At 45.3% G+C, this 10,506-nt stretch overlaps 1 protein-coding gene across 3 annotated transcripts; it reads left to right on the top strand.

Annotated features, from left to right (window-relative positions):
- Positions 1–930: 930 nt before the first annotated feature.
- On the top strand, positions 931–10,232 carry HMBS (hydroxymethylbilane synthase). 3 transcript variants are annotated; one of them, XM_026863874.1, is made up of 13 exons: positions 931–1,823; positions 2,280–2,352; positions 3,047–3,096; positions 3,193–3,248; positions 4,306–4,383; positions 4,657–4,734; positions 5,911–5,986; positions 6,696–6,809; positions 7,331–7,369; positions 8,484–8,603; positions 8,843–8,896; positions 9,469–9,555; positions 9,777–10,232. In XM_026863874.1, exons 2-13 carry the CDS (start codon positions 2,313–2,315, stop codon positions 9,948–9,950), a joined length of 966 nt encoding a protein of 321 aa, XP_026719675.1. In that variant the 5' UTR covers positions 931–1,823; positions 2,280–2,312; the 3' UTR covers positions 9,951–10,232. The 3 variants fall into 3 exon arrangements, with proteins under 3 accessions (XP_026719675.1, XP_026719676.1, XP_026719673.1); XM_026863872.1 differs by lacking the exon at positions 931–1,823 and having other exon boundaries at positions 1,842–2,352; XM_026863875.1 differs by lacking the exons at positions 931–1,823; positions 8,843–8,896 and having other exon boundaries at positions 1,839–2,352.
- Positions 10,233–10,506: the final 274 nt, after the last annotated feature.

The following is a 10,506-nucleotide window of genomic DNA, read 5'->3' as shown; positions in this document are numbered from 1 at the left end:
GAGTTCTGGGTCCCCTCCCTGAGCAGCTCATACCAGCCCCAGCATTCCTAACGACTCGACAGCGGCTTAAAACCAAACCAGGAGAGAATCCCAGGGAGAAGAGCCACAAACGTTCTGGTGTTAGACCTAAAACGTGCTAAACTCTGTAGGGTGAGAAAGCAAAGCACCTCGTCTGCAGTGCCCCTCGGGCTCACGCTGTTAGCTAAAATCCGAAAGAGCGGTCAGTGATTTAGCTGAGAAATCCCCGCACCACAGCGAGCAGGTACCAGAAGCTGGAGGGCGCAGTTGGATTCGCACACATCCATCCCCTCAGCACTCGGGAAGGTTAAGTGTGGGTGTTTCACCTCGGGCCGTGACAGCACCTCGCTGCAGCAGCTCCACCGGCCGCTGAAACGCACCAAGCCGTGTCGACTCAGTTGTCATCTGGACCGTAACTGCTGTTATAGAAAAAAAGCAACCTCTGATGTCTTGTCTACTCTACACAGAAAATGTTCTGAACCGGAATGAGAAAAGTTCTCTTTTGAAACAACCTTGCGGAGCTTGACTTGTGTGTCCTGCTGTCCACAGAGGCAGCGACAGCAACTCCGAGTTGCTCTATGTCACAGGAAGTTTCAGAATTTTATCTGGTCTCCAGACAACTGGCTCATTAATGCCGTCATTAGTGGACAAGCTGCAATTCATGGACCAGAAGAAAGCTGTTATTGGCCTCTCTAACCTCAAAAACAGGGGAAAGAAATTCCTTTTTTTCTATATAACCTTGTCAGTCACTGTCACAAAGCTCGCTGGACAGATGGAGGAATGGTTGGGGGGAGGGAGGGAGCCTGGCACCACAGTTGCTGCTGGCTCTCCTTCCAGGCGGCAGAGGAGGGCTGAACTCCCTGGGGAGAGCCCCCTGCGAGGGTGCGTTCGCGCCTTCTGGCTCCTTTCTCGGGGCTCTTAGAAGGAGTTTGTAAAACACTTTCTTTGGAGTCGGTCGGCTCGGAAAGGGGCTGTCTTTGCGCGGGAGCGGAAGGTGGGGGCGCGAGTGCTCTCCGGTACAACCGGCATCTTGGTGCCGACCTTTTACCTTGCAAGGTTTGTGCAGCTCTTGTAGGAAGGCGGGAGAAAACCCCACGACCCATCCAAAAAGCCCCAGCGAGTAACGGCTTCAGCCCCCACAAAGGACAGGCAAGGAACGTCTCTAGAGATACAGTGGGTATCTCTTGCCAGCTGCTTGCAGCAGGGAGGAGCAAACTCGCAAAGGGAGATAGATAACGTCCTTCAGCCTTTGTTCGGAGATAATCTTGTTCGTTCTGGCAGCAGGCTCTAGGAAGGGTTCTGTACTTTTAAGAAGGCATTTCTCTTAGCGTCAGGGTAAGGGACCTAGCCGTGCATGCATCCTACCTCTTTTTCTAACCTGAGGCTCTTGTGACGCTTTACCAAGGGAAGCAGCTAATTACACTCGTTTTACATGTAGGGAAACTGCAGTCCTGAGAATAGAGTTCATTGCCCCAGGCTACACAGCTCATCAGTGGGAGAAAAGCTGAAACTCACCCGCTGGTGCTTGAGTCTACTGCTGCTTGTGTGCGTGGAACGATTCTCTGCTAGTGTAATTCCGTTTTTATTTTACTTCTGCTGTTCTTACGCAGTGTTCTTCCTGCACTTCACTGCTTTAAGATCTGTTGCCTGCTGTGTGTGCAGATCTGAGCTGTTACTTTTTTTTTTTTTTCCTGTAGAAGCTCTAAATAAGAGCTCTTTGCTTACCTTTCTGCCCACCTGCCAAAGAGCAGGTATCTTTCAGCAGTCATGTTCCACGGAGGTGAAACTGAGTGACTCAAAGTTAGGTAGGTAAATGCTGTCTATGAATAAAGGTGCTGAGGTGGTTTAGAGAAATGTAATTTCTTACTGGGGGACAGCTAATGATCTTAATAACAAAGCTGGAAGCAGAGTGTGCGAATCCTGACGTGTGTAGACTTCTGCTCTAGTTGCTCTTCTAACTCTGTAACTTCTTTGCTTTGCCCTGTCAGTGCTTGGATCGCAATGTCACGAGACAGGGGGAGATGTTATTCAGCCGCTTAGTTGATAAAATAAGTTCTATAGTGAAATGTTGTGGTTATGATATGAGTTCGCATGGTTCAAGGAGCTGGTACAGATGAGAGATTTTACTTGGGGCTACTTATTTCTAATGAGTTTTATTTAGAGAATGTAGTGGTCACACATGCCCAACTGTCGAAGAAACTTTAGCTACTGTATGGACAGCATGCTCTTTGTTTAGGGCTTTGCTTTCTGCTTCGTTGCAGCTGGCCCGGATTCAGACTGACAGCATAGTCGAGATGCTCCGTGAGCTATACCCTGATCTCCGCTTTGAGATCGGTAAGTTCTTTGGCTGTTGCCCTGGGATGGATGGCAGCAGGAGCCGGCTGCTTATCTCTGTGTGCAAGAGGTGTGTGTAGCATGCTGTCATGAGGAGGAGGGTTTGACCCTGCTTATCTAAGACTGCCATCTGAAATCAGTCAGGTTGTGTGGCTGAGTAACTGCTGCTGGTTTCTTTTAGGGGACAAAGGTGGATTTCATAAGCTCTTGATGGTTGAAACTCTTGAGTGGGTTGTTTGGATGGTGTTATGTTGCTACATACCATACATACATACCTAATATTGCTCTGGCTGCACCCCACTGTGCACTAGGGACCTTTTCCTGTATGGGGCTTGAGGCATTCAGCAGGAATAATGGGAGCCCAGCCTTGCACTGAAGAGAACTGCTGAGTACCTGTTTATTGGCACTTCAGAGACAGACTGTGGCCATTTCCATCCGCTCAGCTCTTCCAAAAACTTGCCCTGTTTTCCCTCACTCTGTTTTTGAGAACAATGAGGGAGGTCTCAATTTCACTTGTGTCTCTAGAGTCCTTTCTAGAGACAAGTGAGCTGCTCTTACAGCCATACTAAGTCTGTGTTCACACAGTAGTGTGTGACACCGTACTGCTTGTTACATGTCATGTAGATGATTCTAGTCTAGGCCTAGGTGCTCTGAGCAAGCCTTACGTTTACATGTACTCTCTCTCTCTGAGCAGTTGCCATGTCAACGACCGGAGACAAGATCTTGGACACAGCGCTTTCCAAGGTAAAGCATCTTGTCTTCCTCTACACGAGAAGTAACTGTATTTGATATATTTGCAGATGTTTCTTGTGTGATTCGTGTTCCTCCATTTATGTGTAGATCGGGGAGAAGAGCCTCTTCACCAAAGAGCTGGAAAATGCACTTGAAAGAAATGAGTAAGAGCTCATTGCTTCTCTTCCTTCTTTGGCATTTGTGGTGCTCTTTGGACATCTTTGGCTTGCAGCATATGTGATCTAGTTTCCTTCTGTTCTGGTACCTCTCTGGCTAAGAAAGAAAACCTTTGATAAATCATTGTCTTTTTTTGTTTCCTCTCTCTACCCTGGACTTAGGCCACATATTTTGAAGTGGAGCAGTTATGTCACTTGTTCTGTCCCAGTTAGGCGTTTTTTCTCCCGTGATTTGTGTGTTATGTGCACATCAGAGAGGATGTAATTTAAACTAATTCCTGCTTACAAGTATGTTCTTTTAAAAATACTTTTCTTGGCGGTGTTAACGTATTGCACAACGTATTTAGTGTTAGTATGTTAACATTTCTTAGTGTATTTGCATGCTAAATATGCAGGAGAATTGGACATGGGCAACTTGTGCTGCTTTCTGGGTAACTTCTTTCTACAGAAAAAATTGGCTCAGTCTCCTGCTGGAACAGAGCGAGATTAATACTTTTTTATTTTGGTATTTTTTCCTTCTTCAGTATTCTGAGGAAGGTTTCAGTGTGCTTATGCCTTAGTTAAAGTGGGTTTAAAACCAAAGATATTCTTCTGCATTTTTGACATGTAGGCACGTGATACTGCATTTCCAAGTAAAGTTGGTGAAGAAATGCTGGAGACTCAGGCATTTCCAGTGGCTTGTAACAAAACAGATAGCTTTTAATTTGGTTAGCTATTACTTTCAGTTTGAAGCATAACGGCTGCTTACTGGTAGGATGAGTGTCTCTGTGTTAACATCTCCAATGTCTCATTCAACCTGATCAATTGTTAGGTGTCTTGCATTGCTGCTGGGAGGAAGGCATTGTCTTAATTTTACAGGTGGGAAAAGAGACCAAGAAAGAGGAAGTGGCTTTTCTGCAGTAACACTAGAATTTCATTGTAATTCCAGCTATAAAATCTGGAAATTCCTCCCTCTTCTCCAAATTAATTCTCAGGGTGGATTCACGCTTCTTTGAGTCTCTGAGCTCAGCCACCTGGTCAGTGACTACTGTCTTTCCATTTTCAGAGTTGACCTTGTGGTTCACTCCTTGAAGGACCTGCCAACTTCTCTTCCTCCTGGCTTTACCATTGGCGCTGTCTGCAAGTAAGTGTGAATGTGGGACTTGATTCTCTGAGGGACTTGCATTTTACAGAGGTGGGTCCTTTGAGATGTTCAGAGTTGAACTGCCCTCTGATGAATCTCTGGAACAGTGCAAACAATAGAGCTGTCCTAGTGCTCCATAGCCAGCAGATTTGCTGGAAATTCTTGTATTGCAATGGTGATGGTTATTTTGGAGCCAGAGGTGGTTCCTCTGGGGACTGATAGCAGGACTGATAAATGATGTGTCAGCCATTCTGTGCTTGCATTATTTTGCAGAAGGGAGAATCCGCTTGATGCTGTTGTCTTTCATCCCAAAAACTGTGGGAAAACTCTGAGCCTCCTTCCTGAAAAGAGGTGAGTGGGGAGAAGGGGAAGACAGGTGTAAAAGTGGAAGGGAGGAGTTGGTACATACTTCCTGGTGGCAAGTCAGTGAGCTCCTTGCTTTATAATGTAGCGGTTTTATGCTGCCTTTGCATAGACGCTATGCCGAAGCCACTTGCTGAAAAGAGCAGTGCTGTCTTGGAGTGCCACGCGCCAAGTGAGGCTGGATCTCTCAAGCCACCCTTGAGTTGCGATGTTTACTCAAGTTAAACCTTCCTTGTCACAGTCTCCAGGGTGAACTCCTGCTCCTCTTTATTGTGCTTACTGCAGGGGAATGCATAGGATGTGGACAGTGTGTCCGGCACAGTATTTTAGCTTGCATTGGCCTGAACTGTGCTCCTGTTCTCACCCAGCCAGTTTAATTATTTTCACTGTTTCTTTGGCATCGCTTGCTTATGGTTTTGCTGAGAGCGTGAGCAATTTCTCTGTTTTGAATTACCTGTCTTTTTATAGAGGCTGTTGGAGTCTTTTGTCTGAGTCTGAGTGAAATGACTCAGATTGAGGTAACTGTTAGAAAGACTTTTTTTGGGTCTATGTTAAACTAAAAGAAACAAAGTAGCTGTGACACAAACATAGACTTGTGGTTCTATGCATCTGGATAGGGGGAAAATAACATCTGGTTGAGGTTCCAGGGTACCAAGAAAAGTCAGTGGGATACATTTCTAGAAGGGAATTGCTTATTGCCTAGACTGGCTGTTTTCTGTGGTTTCCAGTTAATGCACAATTTCCAAAGGCTCTCCTCCCACTGCCTTTCTATCACTGAAGAAGTGCCTCCATTTTAGTAACTTCAGTTGTCTGGTTATGTCTGGTTCAGTTTGGGGCAGCCCAGTCTTTTTTATGTGACAAGTGGCATGGTCTTTAAATGAGGCTTCATCAGTCCTTGATGGTGGCTAGGGGCTGTCCCCCAGAAGCATCTCCTGTAAATGGATTTCTTGGGAGCAGCTTGCCTGCATCGAGCTTCAGACAGGCTTTATGCTAAACCTCAAAAAGTGGTTTTCTTTCTTGTAATGAGATATAAATCATTGGCAGGTTCTTGGATCTTCATTTCATCATAAAAATAAAGTCATCACTTGTGTCTTGTTCTGACGTGTCTCTGGCTGGAGATGAGTGTAGGAGTATTCTGGATTTCATTGATTTTTTTCCCCACAGCGTGATTGGAACCAGCTCGCTTCGGAGAGCAGCCCAGCTCAAAAAGAAGTTCCCTCAGTTAGAATTCAGGGATATTGTATCCTTTCCTGGCAAAACGTGAGAGCTGGCTAAAGCTGTGAACAGGAAAATACAACTTAATGGCAGCTCTAGGTTCAAGGCTGATTTATACCACCTGACCTACAAGAACAAACTGCTTCCTCAAAGGCTGCCCACCACCAGCCTGTTCTGAGGGGGGGTGTATAGCATACCATACCTGTTCTGTCTTATACTTTCTCACGAGGCTCTGAAGAAGGGGCTGGCCTTAATCTAGCTGAGATTCAGGATGTAGATGAATTTTGTGTTCAGGAATGTTCGTCAAACTGCTTGATGAGTGCTTGCTGTGTGTTTGTTGCAGCGGCATGGCCAAATGCTGATGGGTTCCCAAAATCCCAGATTGATTTGGGCCACTGAAATAGTGATAAATGGCACTGTTCCTCCAGCCCTAGTAGCCTAGTTCTTTGCTATGCAAAAGGAGTTGGTGCTGGGTGTTTGTAATGTACTTAAATGACATGCATGTCTTTTGAGAGACCGTTCTTGAGTTAATATTCCATAATGCTTGGCAGAATTCTATTTCAAGGAACAATTGCCTGTATTTAATACTTCTTTCAGGATGGTACTCTAATTCTTATTTGGAGGCTTATTTGGCTGTTGGATGTTGTGCATTCTGTAAACGTGCTTAGGTGAATGTTGAGTGGTCACAGGACTGTTTGCCTGCTGTTTCTGTGCTTGCTTAATGACTGCTACAGAGAGGGAATTTAAATACCCGCTTGAAGAAGCTAGATGAGAAGGAAGACTTCAGTGCCATCATCCTGGCTGCTGCCGGGCTGAAGAGGATGGGCTGGGAGAATCGCATTGGCCAGGTGAGGAGCCGCAGAGCAGAAAGTACCATTCTGTGCTGCACCGTCGACAGCTTGCCTGTCAGATCTCGTCCTGTCAAAGATGAGCAGGTAGTCTGCTGAGTCTCTTGCCATATTAGCATGTGATTTGATGCGCTTCAGGGAAGATGCTTTTTTTGGGGGTTGGTTGTTTTTGTTTTCTTCATAGGGAAATTTCTACTGTTCAGCTTTCTGTGGTGTAGCAACAGCAGGTTGTAATCCAATTGTCTCTCAGCACTTCACAATACTTGTGTCTAGTGATGCAGCAGTGTGTGTGACTGAGATTTTTCTGATCAGCTAATTCTCAAAGTGTCAAGGTCCAGGTGAAGGAAAGAGCATTATCTCATTTGAGGGATGGAAACGCTGAGGCACGGGCAGGGGGAGGCAATATTTCTTTGGTCAGGCACAAAATCGATTGATGTTAGAGACGAGCATAGAATTTGGCTCTTGCTTCCTATGTTCTGAATGGTGCAACTTGAGTTAACTCTGACTGTACTTCCTTCCAGCTCCTAAGCCCTGAAGATTGTCTGTATGCCGTTGGACAGGTACGTTACAACTTTCGTATCTTCAGCCGTACCGGTTATTGTACTGCTACTGGCTTTCAATCTGTCGAGGGTGGTTAATTGTGCCAGATACATCTTGTGTGTCGGTTGCTAAAGAACTACTACATCAATCTCTTCTGTTGGCTGTTACACTGTTTTAGGCTCAGCTTGTGGGAAGAATGGTAGTCAGCTCTGTTACCTGGCAGTGTGGGGGGCTGATTGCCATCAGCAATGGAAAAACAGTAAATGGTAAAGGTAGCGTGTGGCACAACTACACTGGGGCAACGTAGATATGAGGCAGGCTCTGGCAGGGCCGGTGCTGCGCTGTACTGGGATAATTGTGCAGAGCCACAGCAGGATCTTTGCCCAGTGACGCTCCCTCCCTCCTTTCTTACGCACGGTGTCGTAACTCCCCTAGGGTGGAGCTGAAGCGCCCGCCTTGGAGTATGTTCATAGCATGCTCATTTCTAGGCAGGCAAACCATTCCAGCCAGTGTTGGTTGTGTGGCTGAGTTTACGCAGCGTTGCACAGTGGGTGTCAAATGTGCTAAACCTGATCTGCCTATGTGTTAGTGAGTGCAAGTGACACATCCGCAAATACAGCCTGAAATAGTGATTTTGATTGTGTGTTTGTCAGGTACTGTGAAGTTTGGTTCCCCGTTGCCCCCCTTCTTTTTCCCAGTCTCGTTTCCAGTTTGAGAAAGAACTGTTTTGTCACTGTTACTCATTTAGCACTCGATCTTTGTCTTGAGAAAAGCTTGGAAGACTTGTATTTATCCAGGCTTCTTGTTACGAGGGGACGTTGGGGTAGGTATTTGTATACATGTGCAGTCATGACTGAGCTAGATTCTAGAATGGTTTGAAGTGACAACGTGATCTTGAACTCTTGGCTGAAGATCTTCCCTTTACAGCAGCTGCTATAGGATGTCTTTGCAACCGGTCAGTTGTTTTGTAATACATTTCTGTAGCCTTCTAAATGTCGCTCTCTTAGTGTGAAAGGCATCCAAGCCTCCCAGTTCTGTTTTGTAACCAATGCTTGAGTGCACACTTGTGTATGAAGTTGAGGAATTGTGGTCATGATGATTATACTGTGTTTCTTTTTCTTCTTCTTCCTGTAGGGTGCCTTAGCAGTGGAAGTTCGTGCCAAAGACCAAGAGATACTGAATATGGTATCTGCTCTGCACGATGTAGACACTGTGTTATGCTGCATTGCTGAGAGAGCCTTTATGAAACGTTTGGTAGGTGTGGCATCCTTGCTCTTCTGCCTGCAGCAGTAAATACTGCTCTGATAGTTGACCAGATGCTGTAGTATGGGAAATGTGTTACGCTTTCCTAAAATTGCGAAGTAGAGATTACTTCTGAATTGAGAATGGCCTGACGAGCAATAGGTGGGGTTGTTTGCAGCATAAACTTTTCAGAGGCTTCTGCTCTAAATGTGTCGGGTAGGAGTCTTGGTGTTGGCTGCTTTCTGTTTTAGGAGGGTGGATGTAGCGTCCCTGTCGCTGTCAACACGATGCTGAAAGATGGCCAGGTGAGGAGTACTTTGTGTTTATCTGGGATTATTTCTGAAAACTTACTCCTGTGTGTGCGTGTTCCTTGATCCTTCCTGGAAGGTAACTCCAGCAGATACCTTTATAGCCAATTAGGGCAGATTGGGTCCTGACTTGAGCCTTCCAGGTTTGTGACTTGAAACAGGGGTACAAGAATGGGTCTGGCTACTGAAACTCTGTCTTATATAGAAATGCTCTTATGATAAGTACCAGTGTGTCCCCTTCTTTAAAGTTAGCCTTGCCCTGAGGTCTGGAAGTGTCACATCTGACCCCAGGAAATCGGTGTTTTTACACGATGGAGTGTGATTAAGAAGGTGGGACGTTAGAAAAAAAGTTCAGCTTTCTCCTTGGGAAGCTGCATCTTCCCTAAGAGGAATTTTTTTTTCCTCATAGTTGTATTGTACTGCTATTCTTGCTGATCCCACTGCATTCCAAAAGCATTCCCCTCCAGACCCAGCTTTGTATGTTGTGTGTTTTTTTTAAAAAAAGGGGGTAGTTAGTTTTCTGTTTATTTGTTAATGCAATATTAATCCCTTCTGTTTGTCTCTCCAAGTTGTATTTGACGGGAGCAGTTTACAGTCTGGATGGATCTGATAGCCTGAAGGAGACTATGCAGACCAGTGTCAATTATCCCCAAAGGGTAGGTGAACAACTGTGGCTTCAAAATCCAAACCTGAGGCTGAATTACAAAACTGGGCCTTTTGAAATGTATTAGTTTTGGTCTGGTTCCTTAGAAACTGTAACAGCAAACTGTTCCTGAGGCTCCTCAGACCACAGATTTTACCCTGTTTCACAGGTGGCTGAAACTATCCAGCACCTGCTCCTTCCTGCTGCCTCATGCTGAGGTGTTTATATTTGCAGAATGAAGATGGACCAAATGATGATGTGCAGCACGTTGGCATCACAGCCAAGAATGTCCCCGGTCAGGCCCAGGAAGCTGCAGAGAACCTTGGTGTTGAACTAGCTAGTTTACTTCTGAGTAAGGGAGCTAAGCATATCCTTAGTGTGGCAAGGCAGCTCAACGATGCCCGCTAAACCTGTGGTGTGGTTGGCACGATTGCTGCAAGTCTAGTGAGTCTTTGCAGCCACACTGTTGTCCTCCTTTGGAGGAAGGGGTTTATTTAAATGTTCACACTGGTCTTTGTTTGGGCACAAAAACTTGAAATACTAAGTTAACTAATTTAAGTCACATATGCTGTTGAGGGTTTGCATCCCTCTCTGCATTTCTTTAAATTGCAAAAGTGTTTCTATTAAGTTCTTTGAACAATTCTTGTACTTAGGAAGGTTAAAAAAAATAAACAATCTGTAAGGGCTCTATTTCATTTAGGAACAAGGCACGCACTCATTACAGATTAGAAGCACAGATTCGGCTGTGATGGTGCTGAAGTGCTGTACTGTGCTGATAGTACTATCAAGTACTTTCAGTTAGTCATCAATATTGTTCACTCAGCAGCATGCTGAAGACTGTTATTTAGGTTCCTAATAGTAAAGTGGCACAGGTGCAGTGTTTGTCATAGGTCTCACTTAAGGTAAGAAATTAACTGTGCAGTTATTGGATGCGAATTTGTCACTGAGACAGTACTAAATGAGG

This window comes from Athene cunicularia (assembly GCF_003259725.1).
Source record: "Athene cunicularia isolate RWA chromosome 24 unlocalized genomic scaffold, athCun1 chr24_part2, whole genome shotgun sequence".
Lineage (NCBI taxonomy): Eukaryota > Metazoa > Chordata > Aves > Strigiformes > Strigidae > Athene > Athene cunicularia.
This window is presented reverse-complemented; position numbering and strand designations above follow the sequence as displayed.

What these genes read in the sequence shown, in the direction of transcription:
- HMBS (XM_026863874.1), top strand. Translation starts at nt 2,313, where the DNA reads ATGCTCCGTGAGCTATACCCTGATCTCCGCTTTGAGATCG. An exon ending in AGCCTCCTTCCTGAAAAGAG is followed by an intron (nt 4,735 to 5,910) that starts GTGAGTGGGGAG and finishes TTTTCCCCACAG; the next exon opens with CGTGATTGGAACCAGCTCGC. An exon ending in GAGCCTTTATGAAACGTTTG is followed by an intron (nt 8,604 to 8,842) that starts GTAGGTGTGGCA and finishes TTTCTGTTTTAG; the next exon opens with GAGGGTGGATGTAGCGTCCC.